The sequence below is a fragment of the Purpureocillium lilacinum genome, assembly GCF_023168085.1.
Source record: "Purpureocillium lilacinum CBS 284.36 DNA, scaffold_1, whole genome shotgun sequence".
Classification (NCBI taxonomy): Eukaryota; Fungi; Ascomycota; class Sordariomycetes; order Hypocreales; family Ophiocordycipitaceae; genus Purpureocillium; species Purpureocillium lilacinum.
The window spans coordinates 6,118,957-6,139,332 of record NW_027072111.1 but is presented as its reverse complement, the minus strand read 5'-3'; the positions used below and the strand labels follow the sequence as shown (position 1 = coordinate 6,139,332).

The 20,376-nt window shown below is 60.4% G+C and overlaps 4 protein-coding genes across 4 annotated transcripts; 3 read left to right on the top strand and 1 right to left on the bottom strand.

Moving 5' to 3' along the window:
- Positions 1-5,341: 5,341 nt before the first annotated feature.
- Positions 5,342-6,757, top strand: PLICBS_001484 (uncharacterized protein; the record flags this gene model as incomplete). Its single annotated transcript, XM_018317440.1, has 3 exons — positions 5,342-5,461; positions 5,774-6,102; positions 6,241-6,757. 3 exons carry the CDS (start codon positions 5,342-5,344, stop codon positions 6,755-6,757), a joined length of 966 nt encoding a protein of 321 aa, XP_018182965.1.
- Positions 6,758-7,923: 1,166 nt separating this feature from the next.
- On the bottom strand, positions 7,924-9,288 carry PLICBS_001483 (uncharacterized protein; the record flags this gene model as incomplete). Its single annotated transcript, XM_018317441.2, has 3 exons — positions 7,924-8,717; positions 8,780-8,922; positions 8,981-9,288. The coding sequence occupies 3 exons, from the start codon at positions 9,286-9,288 to the stop codon at positions 7,924-7,926; spliced, it is 1,245 nt and encodes a 414-aa protein (XP_018182966.1).
- A 3,349-nt stretch (positions 9,289-12,637) lies between these two features.
- PLICBS_001482 (uncharacterized protein) lies at positions 12,638-16,637 on the top strand (the record flags this gene model as incomplete). Its single annotated transcript, XM_018317443.2, has 2 exons — positions 12,638-15,221; positions 15,301-16,637. 2 exons carry the CDS (start codon positions 12,638-12,640, stop codon positions 16,635-16,637), a joined length of 3,921 nt encoding a protein of 1,306 aa, XP_018182968.2.
- A 1,914-nt stretch (positions 16,638-18,551) lies between these two features.
- Positions 18,552-19,274, top strand: PLICBS_001481 (assembly factor cbp4; the record flags this gene model as incomplete). Its single annotated transcript, XM_065599837.1, has 3 exons — positions 18,552-18,604; positions 18,794-18,978; positions 19,144-19,274. The coding sequence occupies 3 exons, from the start codon at positions 18,552-18,554 to the stop codon at positions 19,272-19,274; spliced, it is 369 nt and encodes a 122-aa protein (XP_065455909.1).
- Between the last annotated feature and the right edge of the window lie 1,102 nt (positions 19,275-20,376).

Below are 20,376 nucleotides of genomic sequence, written 5' to 3'. Positions count from 1 at the left end.
AAGAAGCTTTTCTTCCCCTCCTCCTCCTATCTAATACTCCATGTCCCGTTTCGCGGGGGCCTGCTCGTTATGGAATGCATGGCGAGGATGCGATGCGATGGGGGTGGAGGGAGGGGATACTTGTAGCAATGGGCGGCCGGCACTCGCTGCCAGGGCTGCCAGGGCTGGTGCTGGTGATGATGCCGGGGGGGCGTAAACGGGGTCGCCGCCCAGAAGGGAAACGTATCTATCTACGGCAAGGGGCGGGCTTTACTGAAGACTTGACACATGTGGTCGAAGTATGGGGGACGGCAATAATGGCGAGCTCATGTTGGTGTGCGTCGCTCGCTGCATGTGGTCGCCGTTTCAGGCCATCGCATGCGCCCGCTCGTTCGTTTGTTCCTTCGTTCGTGCTCCTCCGACTCCATACTCTTACAGACACTGATGCATGCATGCATGCATACATGCATGGGTGCATATCCGTGGTTAGTACCACCCAGAGCCATGGGCAGTGGGGGTCCAAAATCATGCCATGTCGCACCTGTGGCTTGTTAGCCAGCGACGATGAACCCTGGCCCCTTCGTCGTTATCATCAGCCCTCGAGAGACGTGTGTGCCAAGTCCGCCTTTCAGCGGCTGCCACTTTCTCCGTGACAGGGCCCCCTCCACACAAACGAGTCAACGACAGCAGCAAACGGTCGACAGCGGACACGGACTTTGGCCGGGCTGCCTCCCTCCCGGAAATTGCCGTAGGCAGCAGCAAAAAACCACTGTCCCGGACCACAGAAAGGCCGTGGCTGAGGCGCCGCTGCCGCGCGCTCCTCCCCCTCCCCCCTTTCCTAGATCCGGCCCAGGTGCCGGCCGGTCGCGTGGCGGGAGGAGGGTCTTCGTTGATGCGTGGCGCGAGACGCCGGGCGTGGAGCCCACAAGGCTTGTTTTCCATGCAGGGCTCGGCCGAAGAGAGGGGGATCCAGCGACGAGAACAGAGCAGAACACGTCATGTTCACGTCGATGGGACCTTCACACCTCGGTCCCGTCCGCAACGAGGCATGCTATTCTGTGTTCTCTGCTCCGCCTTGGCCACGAACCGCACCCATGGGTCCGCAGAAAGAATCATGCCAGCGTTGGCACGTCTCCGAACCCGGCGCGCTGGGCTGCCTGTTTCCTGGATTCACCTCGGTATTCCACTTCATGGGATTACATTCCCCTTTCTCACGGTAACGCGCCTCTGTGCGCTTTTAGAATTTAACGTACTGGCTGGGCAACATGGGCTTCACGCAGAAGCCGCACACGGTATTGTCAATTAGTAGGGAGGTTTCATCCCGATAACACCATGAGAGACAATCACCATTAGCAGCCCCTGAGAATGATGAAATGCAACGACGCATATCGAGGGCGCGCAGACAGACCTGTCATTCGTGGATTTCAAACACGCCCACGTCGTTTGCAGCCGCGAGGGCCCAACTTCCATGGACTATCAGGGAACCCCCTTTCTCGCGGTGACATTCCCTGCATGATGCGAACGTCGAGGTCAAAAACTATGGAGAGCATGATATTGCGTGTTTCACCGCGCACAACTCTATCCCCATGGCCCGCCTGCCTACATGTACTTGGCATGACCCTGCCCCACGGAACGCAGATTCACGGCCGAGATGGAACCGACGCGGCGAGCGGGCGGGCCTTCAACCCCATGCGATGCCACGTACCAGGTTGATGGTATCATGAACCTTCTGCTTTGTACTACGCGTAACCCCGGGTCGGGGTCTTGGCTCTGAAGAAAAAAAAAAAGCTTCGTGGTTCTGGACCTGAGGGGATCGACAGACGGTCCGCGATTGGGTCCAGGGGCGGAGAGTCATGACGCTGCCCGAGCTCACCCTCATCGGGTCTGGCCATCTCCGTTGACGAGCGTGACTCGGCCGCATTGCTCGGGTCTCTGCCTTGCCCGCCCGCCCGACATATTGTCGCCTCATACCAGCAGGGGCGATAGCCACCGTCTTCAGATACTCGGGAACCACATTGACCCGAGCCTACGGGGGCAGAGTCCCACAACGACGGAGCCGAAAAGACGCGTACGTGTGTGCACGGCGGCCCCATAAGGCCCAAGGCCAAGTGTCAGTCGGGGCTATTATCCGTGTTTGGAGGGGCTCCGGGAGTGATGCCGGTGACGGGCGACGTCAAGCAAGCATTGTACGGGGCAGCGCGGCAAGGCGAGTCGTTGGCTGCCTTGCGAGGTTGTCACAGCCGCGCCGGTGGCGAGGTTGAGAGCCGCCCTGCCCCTATCCCGGTACTCGGCCCCGCAGAGATTCTCTCCGCCGTCGGGGTGAGAGGGGCGCTAGCAAGTCAACGAATGCGGGCGCGTCGAGTGTTGATCAGTTGTTGATATCGCGACGCCAGCCCATAGGCAAGGGGGGTCGCAGCTGGGCCGGGGGACGCAACGCGATGCTCACGCTTACCGTTGGCTGTGCGTCCTTCTAGGATCTGACCTACACGGCTAGGACGGCAGTATCTAGAGGCAGAGTGAAAGCAGCAGTGGCAGCAGTAGCAGCAACAAAGAAGCAAGCAAAAGTCGCAGCCGTCGCGTCGCTGGAACCAGAGACGGGTTAAGAGACGAGGATGAGGTGAGGTTGAAGATGAGGTTACACGGCAAACAAGGTTTACGCCCCCACCGGCTAGCGCAGCGTGGCACCGCCCCGGGGCGTCGGCGATCCCACCGGCCAAGCATGGCCAGCACCCAATGCGTAGGTTGTTTGGGCAAAGGGGTAATTAGGCCAGCCAGCCAGCCGGCTCTTGGTTCAGACGTACCGGTTCGACGATGCGATTCGACCTCCACTGATGGACATGGCTGCAAGATCCCCCCCCCCCTGGCCCAGGAGGAGCCCGCATGCCCGCCTCGCCATGTGGACGGGGCCGCGCGCGCGCGCGAGAAAGGCGACTGGCAGATACTCATACCCAGGAGGGCAAGGCGCCCCCCGCGGCGTGTCGTGCTTTTTTTGTGGGCTGAGACAAACTGCAAATGCAAGCCTCGTCGTGGGCAGCAGGGCAGGGCAGCGAGTGTGTTTCGGTGGCGTGGCTGTTTGCGTGCTGTAAGTTGTGAGGTGCGCACAGTTGACTGCCCTCCGCGCTGTGCATCTCCGAGGGGGGCGTTGCAGCGACAGCTGACAGCATGTCAAGCCTGGCGGGCAACTGGAGGTGCTGCGTGCCTACCTTATGGAACAGCTGGAGTTTCCCGTCTACCCAACCTGGAAGGTAAGGTACCTATGGGCTGCGTCCTCCGTGCATTACTGCATGTCCGCTAACATCCCGCCTGCTTGATGGCTCTCCGGCGATGCTCGTTGAGATGGACAAGCACACTACAGGCTCACTGTAGGCTCTGCAATGAAGCGCGTCTTCTTCCAACCCCCTTAAGTCCGACTTCCAGAATACAAAAAGCTCTGGAAAAGTCATAAAACGGAGTTAACAGGGCATCAAGCGCTCTCCACGTTCCCCTCCGTTCTTTAGCAGCGGTTTTCATGTCTGCGAAAGGTTAGGCACGGTCGCCAGCCTGGCCCGCGAGTCGTTGCGATGAGGTGGCGGCCCCAGTGGCCCGAGCTGCTCCCGCTGCCGGTGGCGGCGAGGCCAGCCCGGCTATGCCCAGGCGACGATAGCGCGTCCGTGAACGCCAGTGGCTTGTCCAGCAGCACGTAGGGCGGGCACCGGCAGTCCGTGCCAGGCACAATCGGGAGCTAGGGCCCTGGGAGGCGGCTTTGCCAAGCAGTGACGACAGCAGGTTGATGAGTCGAGTCGGGTGAAGACGCCAAACGATCCATGGATACCACGACGACGGCGACAGGGACCACACGCCCTGCCCCTCCCGCGGAGCAGCTGGCAGCTGCTCCGGTGTCATGTTCTCGGTAGGGCGCCGCACAGCACGCACGAAGCGCCAACGTCTGCGGGCATCCAGCTCACAACGCCTGTCTACCTTGCCTTGTACCTTACCTGGCCCCATACCTCAGGCGCTGATGTTCGCGTCGCCGTGATCCTTGCCCTGGGCAGCAAAGGCGCCCTGACCTGGCCTGACCGCCTGGATTTGCTTTGGCTCCCGTGCAGGATCTGCGGCCGGCGCAGGAATGCCACCTCGAACCTCGAACCTCGAACCTCGAACCTCGGGAACCCTATACCGTAACTTACTACGGGATGGTTGAGCTACCAAAGCTGGGCTGGGCTTGGACGGGCTCAGCCAGCCATGCCATCCGTGGATGACCACACCGCGACCGAAGCGCCCTCCCGTCCGCAGTCTCGGAGGCTGTCTGGCTGACTTGCCGAGGCGTGCCCGCTGTATTTGCGTTGGTGGCGGGCAGCTCCAGGCAGGTAAGGCAAGGTACCTTACCTCAGCCAGCAGTGACCAGTCCGGAGATGTACCCGCTCCACCAGGGTCTTCAACGGCTCTATCTTGGTACCTAGCGGGCCATGGACCCCTCTGACGGGACGCAGTGACCCTAAATCCTCGCAACGGCCGACCCGACCAGGCGGCAGCCGGGCAAGCCCCCCCCAAAGCCAAACCTTCCAGGTTGGATCCTTGCGTGCATCCGTCCACCAATATCGTCGTCATCATCAACGCCCCCGTGTCGTCTGTCTTCCTCCTCCCCTCCTCCCCTCCCACCTCCTGCGCCGCCCGCCGCCATCGCCGTGTCCGTCTCCGCCCCTCGTGGGCCCAAATTCCTCGCCCGTTCCGCCCAGTCCTGCGCTCCCCTCACCCTCCCCTCCCCTCACCCTCACCCTCCCATCCGACCCCCGCCGAGTCGCCGTCTCGGCTTGCGCGCTAAATCGGTGTCCCCTCCCCCCGTTCACTGACTCCAAGCCCTCTGTCTCGTGGATGCGTGGATGCCCTCTCCGGTCTGGACACACCCAAGGGCCAAGACAGATTGTCCGTGTCCCACCGTTAGCCGCGCGTGCTGCCCTCACGGCAGCAGTACAGTACCGTACCGTACGCGTACTAGCCAGGCAGGCAAGCAGCGCCGCCAGAAGCTGCGGCACCGTCATCTTTGGAGATTTCTGTCGACGTCTTCCTATCCGTCCCGGCTCTCGCCAATCCATCTCCTGTCCCCATTTCATCTCGTCCTCTCCCCTTCCATCGCGCCCATCGAGAACTTGCCTTCTTCCCTCTGAACCACCCTCGCCGCCGTCCTCTGTCTCGTCCGCGTCCCACCCCCCGCCTTTTCAGCATCTCCAGCCAGGCTCTCCAACCCGCCTTGCAACATCTTCACGACGCATCTCCGTTGCCAGTCAGTCCGCGGGAAAGAAGTGCCAGTAGCAGCACCAGCAGCGGCCAACAACGAGAGCGACGTCAACCGGCAGCACCAACAGCATTAAACATAAGGCACACCATGGACTTTACGGGGCAGTACGCCTTTGCCTCGACGCAGCCCTACCCGTCGTTTGCGCCCATCCCGCCGCTCACGCCTGGGCAGTCGGGGCCCTCGGAGGATTACAGTCACACCTCACCTGTCAGTGCCGAGTCCCTCCCCTGAGCATCTTGCATTTCCCGATCTACATGCGCCCGAGATCGTGGCTCCGCGAACGCGGCTGTCGCTCTCCATCTCCCGGGGGGCTGCAGTGCGGCCAGCTCGCAAAACCCCCACGAGCTGGGCTTGATTTGCTGGCGCGCCGCATTACCTGAGCATTACCATAGCCACGCCCCTGCCTCTCCCCAACCTGCGTGCCTGGCCCAGCGCCGCGCCGCAGTTCCCGACTCGCGGAAGTGTCGCCTCCATTCATTTCCGTCAAAGCAGCTGCTGACGCCCGTTCGCCCTAAGCAGGATCCCTTTGAAAGCATCCCTGCTGCAGAGCCGTTCCATGCTTTCGACATCCCAAACGGCTTCGGCGGCAATGCCCACCACGGCTTCGCCGGGCCGCCGACCCCGCCGAACCAGCATGGCGTCAACCCGGGCTATCCCCAGCATCAACACCAGCCTCTAGCCCATCAGCGCCAGCCCGCCCTATCGAGAAGCGACAGTTCGAATGGCACCATGCCCGGCCCCAAGAGCGACATCGGCGCTGACGACTCCGGCGGGGCGCGCGGTGGCAGCGAGGACGACGATAACCTGACCCCCGCCCAGTCCAGGAGAAAGGCCCAAAACCGAGCTGCGTACGTCCTGAAAACCCCTCCGCCGTCTCCGGCCTCGTCCTCCGGGCATGCAGCTCCTCTCCGGGGCGCTGCTGTCCTGGTCGCCGAGGGCCGGTTCGCGCCGCCCCGTGCTGACGTCGCTGACGGTTGACCCCACAGCCAGCGAGCCTTCCGCGAGAGAAAGGAAAAGCACGTCAAGGACCTCGAGGCCAAGCTGGCCAACCTCGAGGCGGCCCAGCAGGAGGCATCGGTCGAAAATGAGCGCCTCAAGCGCGACCTGCAGAAGATGTCCACCGAGAATGAGATTTTGCGCGCCACCTCATCCATGGGCCACGGCCACCAGAGCTCGCACTCGCCGGAGCCCATCACCACGGCCCCGATGAGGTACAGCCCCACCGACTTCTACTCCAACGTCCTCCAAAACCACCCGAACAAGCAGCCCTCGCACCGCATCACCACGTCGGACCAGGGCGAGCGGCTGCTCGCCGCCGGCGCGACGTGGGACTACATCATCGCCCACGACCTCTTCAAGCGCGGCCTCGTCGACGTGGGCGGCGTCAGCGAGCTCCTCAAGGACTGCGCCCGCTGCGACGGCCAGGGCCCCGTCTTTGCCGAGTCGGACATTCTCCGCGCCATTGAGCAGAGCGTCGCGAGCGGGTCCGACGACTTGTTATAGTCGGGCGGTTGCCTCGGCCGGCACGGCGTGTGCGCACCGTAGGGGATGCGGCACGGGAGAAGCGAAGCAAGGGGAGTGGCGCACAACGCGTGCGTATTATGGATGAGTTGCATGAGCGTGCGGTGGGAAAATCGGGCTTCTGGGTGGCAGGGATACCTTTTTTTGGCGTTTGGGTCGCTCGCTCGTTTTGTCGCGAGGCCACACCACATGGGACGGGAGCGTACTTTGTAGTTTTGGCGTTTATTCATCCGAGGCCGATGCTAGGAGGGAAGTAGTCGTTTCTTGGATGCACGGCGACGCAGGGAAGGGGCAGGAGTGGTTATGCATGAACTGATTGATTGTCTGATGACGGACTGAGAGGCTGGCTGATTTATGCTTGTGGCATCTTGATATCTAGCAAGCTATTTACTCCTTCGTCCCCAGCGTCGCTCGCCAGCCACACACCACCGTGATGATTTGGAATCGTGTCTTCGTCTTCCTCTTTGTCCTTGTCCTTCTCTTTCTCTCTCTGTGTCTCTCTCCTCTGCCCAGCTTGCTATACAACCGAGAGGTCTGTCTCAACGCTCTACCCCCCCTAGCAAACCTCCCCCATCGCGACCCGAACGAACGAGTCAAGTGCAGGAAAAAAAAACACCACGCGCACGGGTACAACACCTACTACCTCGTGGGGGGGTAGCAGACACGAAACAACAAATGCCCTGCTGCGTACCGAGCTGCGGGGCTAGGTATGTGTCCCCCCAGCCCAGTATCGGAAAAAAAAGAGGAACCCTCCCCAGAAAACTCCAGTGGCTGCTGGTGGACGCGTGAGAAGAAGCATTATCCTTCCCCGCCTGCACCGTAATGAGCCAACGACTGTAAAGAAATAAAAAGACAACAAATGGGGGGGTGTCGGGGCGGTGAGTGCCGTGGCCGAAGGCGCTCACTGCTGCCCAACCCGAACCCCCCCCGTCCGCCCTCGCTGCTGCATCGCTGTCAAAAAGATCATCTTACATGACTGGCCATTACATCTCTGCTGGGTCGCATAACAACCCTGTCCGGATTCCCTGCCACCTTTTGTTCTTCTCCATCTCGTCTTGCGCTTCCGCGCGCTGTCTCGGTCTCCTCTGGTTCAAGCGCATCGTCGCATCGTGCTCGCAGCCCGACCCGAGACCTGACATGGTCTTCGCTTAAAAGTTCTTGGTCTTGCCGTTGGAGAGCGGGTTGCCGCTCTCGTCGTAGTGATGCTTGATGGTGAGACACCAGATGTCGAGGTAGTCGCAGATGGTGACGATGACGTCGACGGCGAAGCTGCCATAGACACCGAGCGCGGTGCCAAACATGAGGAAGACGAAGCCGACCTGGTACTCGCCGTCGCCGATGGAGCTGGGCCAGCCAAAGCCGTAGCGCTGCTGGAGGAAGGGGCCGAGCGAGTCGATGACGCCAAAGACCAGCGGGACGCCGAGGACGTTCCAGTAGGGGAAGCGCATCTTGGTGAGGTGGGCGGTGATCATCTGGCCGACGCTGTAGGCGTTGACGAGGCCGGCGAAGAGCACGAACGGCACGAGGTGGTTGTGCAGGATGTCCTCGTTGAGGAAGAGGTACGTGACGATCAGGACCCACATGCCGAAGAAGGGAAGCAGGCCAAGCAGCGCGCCGCGGGAGCGGTCACCCCTGGCACGGCGAGCCCGGATGACGTTGAGCGAGGACTCGACGGTGTTGAGAACGAGCACAACGGCGCCCTGGACCAAGTACCAGTCGGTGAAGGAAAGCTCGTAGACCTGAGGCGGGATGCCGAGATTCTGGGGGACGCCTAGGCTGCGAAGCATGCTCCGCTGCCAGATGTGGGCACCGCCGAGGAAGCCGGTAAGGGCATAGACGCCGACAAGAATGAGGACGCCCTCAACGGGCCCGTTGACGATGCCCAGGGTCAGAGTCTTGGTGTGGTACTCGTCCCAGGTCTGGACATAGAACGTGAGGAGAGCTATAACGGCTGATTAGCATGGGAGCAAGGAATAGGCTGTTCGGCGGCAAAGGGAGGCTCACATGCAAACAGGGTCGCGACCGTCTTCCAGCCCTGGCCCATGTTTTGGGAGGCGGCGAAGATGAGGACTTCGAGGCTGGTGTTGAGAGCGTCGACGCCATGGTCGAAGAGCTCGCCGAGGGGTCCGGACTGCTTCGTTCGTCGACTAGCCAGGTGTCAGCATTCGATTCCCAGATATCCCGCTCAACCAAGGCAACACTCACGCCTGAGAGCCGTCAACGGCGTCAAAGGTCTGATACAAGAACAGGCCGACAGCCCAGCTGTAGTAGACCCAGCTGGGGCAGTCGTGGTCGAGTGTCGGGTTGTACCACAGCAGCGTCAAGACGTTGGCGACAACGAACATGAAGCCAGTCAAGGTGATGAGATTCGGCGCTATCCACATGGGAAAGCACTTGATGACGAAGTTTGTGTAGAACGGCTTCAAGATGTACTTGGACACGAGCGACCGGTCGACCGAGGAGTATTTGTACTCCCGGAGAGCCGGGAGGTTCTTTTGACGGACGTAAACCATGGCGGCGGCTCCCTCGGCGGTTCAATCGAGCGTGCGAGTCTGTCGAGTGTTCGTCTGTTCGAGTGCGCGACCGGCGGCGGCGGTCAGCGGGAGCGCGCAATAGAAAACCGAAGACGTGGACGGCGACGGGCGACGCGGGTGCACGGACAACGGGGGGGGGTTCCGGTGGGCGGGACCTCGGGGGCACCGAGCGCGACTTGGGACAAAGGGTCGAGTTGAGGACAGCGTAGCGGGCGAAGCGACGACGATGCGACAGCGATACACGGGGCGCGGCGCGCAGCGGAAATGCAGGAGAATTAATTAGGACGAGCCGGTCGCGTGTATTGGGCCGAGGCAGCGGTCGCTTCGCGTGGCGTGCGGGAGGGAGGGAGGGAAGAAGGGGGAAGGGGGAGGAGGGACGGGACCGGGAGGGACGAGGAGGAGGGCTCAAGAATGCATTTCTGCGGCAGTGGTCTTGCTTGCTGGCTTGCTTCCTCACCTCAGATGCTGGGGAAAGAATGGGGCGCTGGCAGAGTTTTGGTCAGTCAGGCAATCCTCCGACGGGGTGGGCGCGTTGATTGGGTCGTGGCGGAGCCGGGGGGGACGTCATTTTTTTTTTAACGGAGGCGGCCCCTGAAGACAAAGGACAGGTTGGGCGGCCTAGTTAGCTTCGGGAGGGCGCGCGTGTGTCGTGCCCAGTTGGGGGCTCGCATCATCATTATGCTGGCGCAGTATGCATCCCCCTCGGGCATTTCCAAGTTTAGGTACCTACCTACCTAGTCTCTGCGCACACGTGCCCCTTTGCTGGAAAGGGGTGGAAGTAGACAGCCGCAGCTCGGTACACTGCCATGGCTGTTTGGCTGTTCAGTTCCAAGCTGCTACGACGCCCGTTGGGACGGGATGGGTCATGAGGGGCGCATCGCGTGGACGCGGCGCGCAGCGGAGACGGCACAACTCCCGAGCCATCGTGGTGAATACGAGACTCGTCGTCGCATCATGTACTCGGTACCAATCAATCAGCTGAAACACATACGCCAAAAGACGTCGCAGAGTACCTACCTGCCCTCGCTCCCCAAGTTCCTAACATGGTACGTTTTACCTTGCGTTGCCAACTGGACGGCCTCTGTCTGCAGCAATCCAATGCGCCAGCCAACATTGTCGCAGACGATGCGCCCCCGCTGCAGACATGCCATGCCATGCCACAACCTCGTACTCCGTACGCGGGTCGGATTAAATCGACCACCTTAGTAACTTAAAAATGTCCGTAGGTCAGGCCGGCAATTCGTCCCGATGCACCGCAGCGCGGTCCCTGCAGGGAAGCAAACAAGGGCACCACCACCCGCGCCAGGTCATTGCCGTGCGGGCGGCTGTTCCCGCGTGGCGGCGTCGCAGTGCGTCGGGCATCAGCCCCGGGCTGTCAAAACCCAGCACTGATCTGCGCGGGATGATGGCGCCATTCTTGCACGCGCGCAAAGTCTTCCACGGTCGACGAGTTCGTGGAGGAAGCCCGACGAAATGGCACCTGGAGAACTGGACCCTGTGATTCTTCTCGCGGCCCCCCTGGTCAGGCACAGACAGGTGTTTGCTGAGTCCGGTATCCCAAAAGCCAACACCCAGGTGCTCACCTAAGTGTACCTGGATACCCTCAGTGTCTGGGGTATGCCCTACCTGGAACTATCGTCTGACCAAATCGCAGGTGAGCAGCGGAGACAAAGCACCTCGCGACGCAGTGACCCGGGCCTTGGAGTCTGGATCGGGCCTCACTGGGCCGCGCCGATGCAAGTTTCCGTAACCCTCCTGCAGCTGCCAGTGAATAGGTTGCCGGGCCGTTGACGGCGGCTGGTGTGCAAACGGGATCCCAACAAGAGCCCGGCCAGCAGCCGCACCATAAATACCAAGCTCGAGGCCACTCCTCCGAGAGCCATCCGCGCAGTGACTAGAGCCCTGATAGTGAATCACTGCGCTCGTTCAGGCCTGAGCCCTCGACGCGTGTGTTGCAGCGACTGCGCGCAGCTGGCAGCCGCAAACGAGCCTGGCACCTTCCTCAGCTCACGCGCGCCCACACGCGCCCGCACCGTCCCCCAAAAAGCCCAGCCCGTCGCCAGGGCAAGTTGCTTCTCACTTCGCACACAAACACTCGCTCGTGCTCGCACTTGCTGCACCTGGGCTCAACGTTTGCTTCGTTCGTTGCTTTTCCCCTTCCTCTCCTCCCCCCCTTCTCTCTCTCACACACTCTCTCTTCATCTCCCCTACCCGCCCGCCTACCATTTACTATCCGTCCGACCTCCACTACAAGCGGTCGCGCGATTGCGACACCCATAAATTAAGCGATAGCGAATTACGCAGCGCACATAGGGTTTTGTTTCGTCTCTTTACAATAAAAAAGGCATTTCCATTTCCTCTGGTTGTCGTCCTCTTCGTCTGCTGACCGTTTTCTCCATAGTCACAGCGATAAAAGCCGGTGGTCAGCGCGAAGGTGGCGCGTGGATCGGCCCCGTCGGCCTTGACATTGGGCAATCCCCATTGACGGTCGTGCGTGATCCACCAAGCCATCACTTAATCGCTTCCGCCGTCCGCTGCCGCCGCCGCTATTCCGTTGTTTCGGCTTAAAGACTGAACGACCAGATACGGTCCATCGCCACGGCTCGCCGTCCAGGCTTCTCTCCTGGGAGAGGTTGCCCAGTTTACCGTTGCCCACTACCCCTGCCCCACGCCGCCGGCGCGACCCAGAGTCCGCGGCTGTTCATTCGCGGAGACACGAAAACGCGACCAAATCGAGCCTCACCCTGGGCTAGTTGCAAAGACCCTCCCATTGTCCGGTCGCGCGACCAGCCTACCATCCGGCGCCTCCACGACACTGCAGCGTCTGGTCGGCACTCAATCGGCAACATACCGATCAGCCGTCGGCGCGATGTCAAGCATGTCCAAGGGGGGGGCCCCACGCCGCCCTCAGCGGACTCCGCGTCGGGACAACAGCTCAACTGACGGCTACAAATCTCAATCCTCAGTTACATCCCGCCAGAGTCAGGCGCACCACAAGTCGCAGCGTACTCCCCATAAGCACAGAGGCTCGTCCAAGGCATCACCGCAGTCAGATCCTCAAGCAGAATGGCGGCAATGGCGCGAATTGACCGTGAGGCTCGATGGCCTGCCACCAGACGTGACTCCCCAGCTGCTCTGGCAGTGGTTCTCGGCCCACGGTGCTGTCGTTTGGATAGACATCTTCAAAAGGGGAACGGGTCGCAGCAATACCTCCGCTCGAATCCGCTTCGAGCCTCCACCAAAGCGCGCGTTCTGGGCCAGTGGCAAGGTCACGGTCCAGCACCCAAACGTGCGCAGACATCCTCAGGGCCTCCCAGTTTTCGCAACAATGAGCGAGGAGCGTCCGCGAAGGTGGCTCATCGGTAGCAAAGAGGCTCACCAGCAGGCTCACCAGCGGAAGTACCCGGTCAAGATGACCATCGGACTCGAACAGCTTGATTTCGGATCCATGATCGGACCCAAAGCCATGATGGCCATGAAATCCATCTTCCCCACGCCGCAGTCAGGCTCAATGAAAATGGAGATCGACGTCAAGAACAAGTGGCTCACCGTCTATTTCCCCACCGTCGTGGATAAGGACGACTGGCAAGAGCTTCGAGAGTTTCGTTTTCAGGTCGACATCTCAAGCATCAAGAATTTGCATCAAACCACAACTGCTGATGGAAGCACCGTATGGGTGTTGCCTCTACAGCGCCCGCCTCAGTACTTTTGGAAGATGGACGACGTCGAGGCTTCCTTCATTGACAGGCCCACAATATGGAGCTTCACTGACCTTTGGTTCCGCGCAACGGACATCGCAAACGATCCAAGCCTCCCAATGAAGCACCCAGTCGCCGTGCACAATGAGATCGATGACCCCGGCTACATGGAAATCGGACGCTGGACCACGTTTCGTCTCGTCATCTCACAACAGAAGGAGATGGGTTGCATCGATTCGCCAGATCTCATGCGGATGGCGCTGGAGGACTTCAACGTCACAGTACATAGAAGCGACGCGTTTGAAGTCCGAGAAGCAGGCAAAACCATGTGGGACTTTCTCGATCACTCACCTGTTGCTACTGAAGGAAACGCCTCGGCCTTGCTGGAGCTATCGGCCTCGCCCGTCATTCACTTGCCCTTCGAGGTCCGATACCAGCTCGAAGTTTGCGTTTCCCGTGGCATCCTCAACGAGCACACAGTGACCGTCGACTTCTTGCAGAGATTGGCGAGTTTGAAACCCTTCGATGCTACGCGTCGCCTCGAATACCTGGTCGACCAGGGAGAGCCCATGTACGATCCGATGGAGCTCTTTAAGCACCCCGATGCCGAAGCCTACATTCCCAACCTCAAGACGCCGCACTACTGTACGCTGGTTCGCAAGGCCGTCATCACGCCCACGACGATACGATACAACTCTCCAACAGTTGAGACATCGAATCGGGTCATGCGCAAGTACAGCCATATCCAGGATCGATTTTTGAGAGTCCAGTTTATCGAAGAGGCGGAACAGGGCCGGATTGCCATCAACAAAACGCAGAACGACGAGATTTGGAAGCGCATATTCAGGGCGCTGTACCAGGGCATTCGCATAGGCGATCGAGTGTACGAGTTTCTGGGCTTTGGCAGTTCACAGCTGAGACAGTGTGGCGTATACTTCTTCTGCCCAACGGAGCATATCTCGTGCGATGACATTCGCAAGTGGATGGGGCACTTCAGCCACATCCGAGTCGTTGCCAAGTACGCCGCCCGCCTCGGTCAATGCTTTTCGACGACCAGAGAGATCCGCGGCATCTTCCGTCCCGCAGTCAAGGCGATAGCCGACATCGAACGTGATGGATACTGTTTTACCGACGGTGTTGGCAGAATCTCGCGGTTCCTGGCCCGCCTCATCATCGAAGAAATGACATTGGACGTCTTCGATGAGCCGACTGCGTTCCAATTCCGAATGGGAGGCTGCAAGGGGGTGCTGGCGGTCTGGCCGCAGGCCCAGGGGATGGAGGTCCACGTCCGGCATTCCCAGGAAAAGTTCAAGGCGGTAGCCAACGGCTTGGAGATCATTCGTTGCGCCAAGTTCTCCACAGCGACACTGAATCGACAGACAATCACCATCCTCGAATGCCTTGGCGTCCCGACTGGCACGTTTGTGAATCTTCTCAATCAGCAAATACAAGAATACCAAAAGGCCATGCGCGACAACTCTGTCGCCGTTGGGCTCTTGACAAAATTCGTCGACGAGAACCAGTCCACGTTGATACTGGCCGAGCTGTTGAAGGCTGGCTTCAGAAACGAGGACGTTCAAGAACCCTTTACTCTCAATCTTTTGAATCTCTGGAGGTCCTGGTCCCTCAAGCTACTCAAGGAGAAAGCTCGGATCCAGGTCGAAAAGAGCGCCTTTGTGCTTGGCTGCGTCGACGAAACCGGCACGTTGAGAGGTCACTCTGTGGCGACGGAGGGTTCTAAGAACAAGGATGTCAACAAACTCCCACAAATCTTCCTGCAGCTTTCGGATCCAAATCGTTACGACGAAACCATCATTGTCAAGGGCGTTTGCATCGTGGGCCGCAACCCTTCGCTTCACCCAGGCGACATTCGCGTCGTGCAAGCTGTGGACAATCCCCTTCTGCACCATCTCAAGGATGTTGTTGTATTTGCGTCGACAGGGGACCGCCCCGTGCCCAATATGCTCTCCGGCGGTGACCTGGACGGCGACGACTTCTTCGTCATCTGGGACCCCAACCTGATACCGACGGAATGGAACTTTCCGCCCATGAGCTATACGCCCTCGAAGCCCCTCGAGCTGCAGAGGGACGTCGAAGTCAACGACATTCGCGACTTTTTCGTCAAGTACATGAAGAACGACGTTCTTCCCTTGATCGCGACCGCGCACCTAGCACACTGCGACCAAGAAGAGGGCGGACCAAAATCACAAAAATGTGCGCATCTACCTGAACCCCCCCCCCCCCCCCCCCCCCCCGGGCCAACGCTCGCTCGATCGCTGCTAACGACTTCTAGGTTTGAATTTGGCAGAGCTGCATTCGAAGGCCGTTGACTTTCCGAAAACTGGTGACCCGGCGGAATGGGTTCCAGAATTACAGCCAAAGAGATGGCCACACTTTATGGATAAGCGTAGCTCGTACCCGTCGACCAAAACATTGGGAGTGCTCTACAACAAGGTCAGTCGGCACACCATCGAGTTTGAGCCTGACTGGGAGCACACCTTCGACCAAAGGATCCTTTCGCGGTATCAACTCGGAGACGACCTGCTCCAGACTGCCAGAGCAGTCAAGCAGCAATACGACCTGTCCGTGCGCCGGGTCCTCGCGCAGCACGACGTCGCCACCGAGTTCGAGCTGTACAGCGGATGGTCAATGTCGCGCCCGGCCATCGGCACTGACTACAAGCGCCAGGAAGATCTCGGCCGGGAGTACGACGCCATCAAGACCCGCTTCCGCGAGCTTTGCTACGAGGCAGCGGGCGGCAGTGACGACGACAAGCTGGACAAGTTCGTCGCGGCCATGTACAAGGTCACCGAGGAGGAGGCCATGGTTGCGCTGTATGAGCCTGATGCCGAGACGGACGACGTGTCCGATGAAGCCGCTCCCAATCGCCACCAGAAACCCAGAGTCATGCCCCTTATCAGCTTCCCCTGGATCTTTCACTGGGTCCTCATCCGCATCGCTTCGGGTGGACAATACCAACCTAAGAAGTCGCTGCTGGCCGCTTTCAGGCGCAAAGCGCAGGGGCACAGCGATAGTGCTGTACGGCACCCTACAGATGTTGAGAAAGCAGCAAGAACAGCGGCGGACCTGTCCATCCCGAGCGGGAGCGAGGTGGGCAGCTCTGCAACGTTCCTTGACGGCGATGATCTCATTAGTTTCGGCACGCTCGACGAGTTCGACATGCCGCTTACTACCAGTGGCGACGAATCCGGGCTCCTGATCAGCTCTCCAGGCGGCGATAGTGTTGCAAGCCTCTTAGATGCACCTCCTCAGGACGAACCGTCGAACGGAGCCACGCCAGGAGGTGATAAGGTAATCGTCATGAGTCCCCTGCGCGATTCACGCGATACAAGCGCCGAGCCCGAGCAGGTCGAGACTCAGAGTCGTCAAGAAATAGACTTTTTTGATGAGGACGACGACGCCGATGCCGACGATGATGAAGGTCGCGGGGATGATTGTGGCGGCGACGACAGTGGCCAGGGCAAGGAAGATTCAGGCCGCGGTGGTGAGAGCGGCGACGAGTACGAGAAGGTGGGCGTGTCCGACATGGATGGCCCGGCCGATGAGCGGGAGGTGAGCCCCGCTATGGACAGGGTTGCCGCGCTCATCGGCTTTGACGAAGACGACTAGTCGGCGACGCGACGGTTGAGCCATCTGCGGGTACGTGCGTGGGCATGGGAGGGTGGCACGCAGGGCGTTTTGCTCAGGGAAGGGTGACGACCATGGCATACTGGATCGCTTGGAGTTTTGGAGTGCGGCGACACATACAGGCCCGCTAGGAAAGCACAGACGGGCCGTCTTGCATCTCGGTGGCGTTTCTTTGCATGAAGGGATGGCTTGAAGGAAGCATAGACGACGCTACGTAGCGAGCAATAATGTGAGGTTATAATGGCAACTGTACCCTGCGTCAAGGCCGAGTGTTACTCTGTACGTGTCATATGTACTTGCTGCATCGGCGTCAAAGCACGTTACATGTGCGTCTCCGACGGCTCGTCCCGCTGCCCGGCGTAATTCCCACGCCGATGATACCCTTGGGGACCGCACCAGGTCATCTGCGTTGGAACCCTGCGACGCAGCGGGTACGTCAGCCATCCGGGTACACCAGCCGTGACATGAGGTTGAATCATGGTTTTGTGAGGCTTCAGCTCGCAGGCCCGGGCAGGGGAGGGGTCCCCGGCCATCATGCCCACCCCCATCCACCCACGCCCTCGGGCCGCTCCCTGTCGTGCCTTGCCGACTTTTCCGTCAACAACGAGGGAAGCGCGGAGCGTTAACGGCAGATTAAGCGCGGAGGATGTGTCGCGTCTAGTTCTGGGTCGCGTGGGTGCGTACGTAGCCGCGGGGGGGACGCCACCATCACCATGGATCCGAATCGGGCTGTCGCCGAGCATGGTTCGCGACTGGGTGCGGTGCGCACGCTCGTGGCGTGGGTGCCTGGGTGCCGGGCGAAGAAGAGGGAGGGAAGGGGGAAGGGACCATGGGCGCGGGTCGGACTGCTGTGACAGACGGCGTGAACAGGGTCCCCCGGGCGGAAGGGGGTAGTTGATGGATGTCGACGATGTTGTCGTCGAGAGCTGCGCGTTGTGAGTGCGTGGAGGAGGCGGGTTGCTGCTGCGGTTGGTGGGTTAGTGTAGGGTAACGGCGCGTTGCCTCTGCCAGGTCGGGCTTGATCTCGCGTGCGCCTCCCTAAAGACAGGATATAGTCTGGAGATTTCGATGGCGAGGATGAGGCGATTTAACCCGGCGAAGGCTCCCAATGCTGCTCGATTAGAGGCGGAGGGTGGCCTCGTCTGACGTGCATACTGTTCACTTATGGGCAGAGCTTGTGAAGTGCGAAGCTGTGAACTACAAGGCCGGGGCTGCGATTGCGCCTGCAGACGTTCCACAGCCCGATGAGACAAACCCAGTGCCTCAGCAGGTCTTAGATTAAAAAATAGAACCTCCTCTCCTGTCAGACTCCCCACTCATCAAAAAATCATCCAGAGTCCTCAGTCTTCAACAGGTCGTCTAGGATGCAGGTCAAGGCCCCAGCCACAGCGCGCCCAAGCTAGCGCCACACTTGCAAATCCCCCAGCTCAGCCACTGCCCACTGCCCACTGCTGCAATGCGAGCTCCCTGACTGGCCCGCCCAGCGAGCGACTGACTGGTAGGTCTCCCCGAGCCTGCCGCCCATACGTAGTGGCAAAATCGCAAGCTTCGCGCGCCGGCCGTTTCGTCGACGACATCATCGACCACCTACCTACCTACCTGTTCCTTCCTCCACCGAAACAGTCCCTCTCTCCCCCGCGCGCGCACACATACGGTCACAAAACTCGACGACGAAGACCAGACAGAAACGAGAAAGAAGGTCAACGACGCCACAGCAAAACACGAGAATCGCAGCGGCGGCTGTACAATTGGAACAGGCGCACCTCGACCAGACAGACGGACGGACGGACGGCAGAAACGAGGCACGCAACGCCGGCCGACACCCTCTCTATTCGCGCGTGCGCAAAACACCCCGCAGGGCAGCACCCGCCCTCCCGCACTCCCATCACAGCAAGCATGCCTCCGAAGAAGCCCGTCAACTGGCGGCTGTGGACAAAGGTCCTGATCGGGTACGTTTCGCGAACCCGCCCTCTCCCCGCTGCGTCGGGTGCAGCGCTCGCGCTCGCGCACCGCCCCGTGAGACCGTACGAAAGATGGAGAGGTGTCAAAAATACGACGGGGACGCTGGAGAGAGAAAAGAGACAGTAGAGAGAAGAGAGAAAAGAAGCCCGGCGCTGACTTGGTGTCACTCTTCACAGCGGCGCGGCCGTCAGCATCGGCGGACCGGCGCTCACCTGGTGGCTCACCCCGACGGAGGAGCAGCTGCGCGCGCGGTACAACCCCGACCTCCTCAAGAAGAGCATCGAGCAGCGCGAGGAGCGCGAGCAAGAGTTTGACGAGTTCGTGACGAAGCTCAAGGAATACTCCAAGTCGGACAAGCCCAGTGCGTTTCTCCCCCCAGCTCCCCTTCCCTACCCTCCCCCCCCATCCCCTTCTCTTTCCCTCTCCACTTCCATCGGAAGCCTATATCGCGGTGGGCGCCCGCGCCTACGAAAGAACACTCATCACCGTGGACGTGCTCTTGGGCTGACAGCGCCGGTGGTCGCAGTCTGGATCGTGGTCAAGGAGGAGGAGGAGCGGAAACGAAAGGCGGCGCTTCGGGCGGGCAAGGCGCAGCAGCGGGAGGCCGAGGCGCAGAGAGAGGAGATGAGGCGCGAGGCCGGCCTGGGGTCAAAGTAACGAGCGCGGGAGCGGCCCGTTGGAGGGCATCACGACGGCGCCTTCGGGCCGCGAGGATTGACCACTGTACCATTATTGTCAGGTAAGCTCTCAGTTCCTGGCTTTCCCCGGATAAGTTTCCAGCGGGAAATGTATCAAAATCAATACCCATTCAACCCATAACGGCGACGCGTGCATTCGAAATCTCTCTCACTGCGGCTCAAACGACGACGTTGACGACGAGTACTTCGTACGGCGATGAGTATGTACGACAAGGTGCGGCGGTAGGTCGATGGTTGGCAGGTCGAACCAGCCTGGAGCTCTCTCTGGGGAGCAATGCGGTCACAGAGCCGGCCACTCGCGAAATCAACCCAGTCATGGATCCTCACCCATGTCCGGGACTCCCCCAGGCGTGGCAGGAGACGGAGTTGGGACAACCACGTATTGCTTAGTGTTTGGCTGATGGCCCGTAGGAATTGTCACGGTTTTCTGCCGTCGAGGCTCGTTATCGCGCGACCGTGGCACCTTTGTCAAGCCGGCCACCTGCCGACCCGCCCACATCCCTCGCATTCGCCCATAGTAGATGCGTCGACGACTGGCACGAGGCCTTGGCTGCACAGTGCTTCGGAGCCGCCCACCGTCGACAATCGAATGGGACCATCTGTCAGTCGAGCCGGCCGGTCTTCTGTGCTGTACAGTACAGTACCAACCCAAGTGTGCCAGAGTCCACCCACCCAGCCCCGACCCAACAAGACTGCGCGCGCTCGCGCCAACACCACACCCTCAGCTTCCCAATAGTAGGACCGAGGGCTGCATCCCAGCCAACCTCATTTCATTTCGGGGGGCATCAGTGAAAGAGGCAGGCGGGCAGGCCTCCATCTCTTCAGCGCCTTCGGATATCGCTCCAATTTCCCCATCCGCCCGTCTCCCGCCTCCCATCCGCGGTGGCGGTTGTCTTGGCGGGCGACAAAAAGACCCATTGCCGGCATCTCCGCATCCAAACAAGGTGTTGGGCGCGCGTGGTGCAGCTCATCGCGAGTTTGGGGCGTGCTCTCTCGCATTCCTGGATCCGGCGACTCAACGGTGCCCGCCAGACCTCTCAATGCACAGGCGCATCAACCTA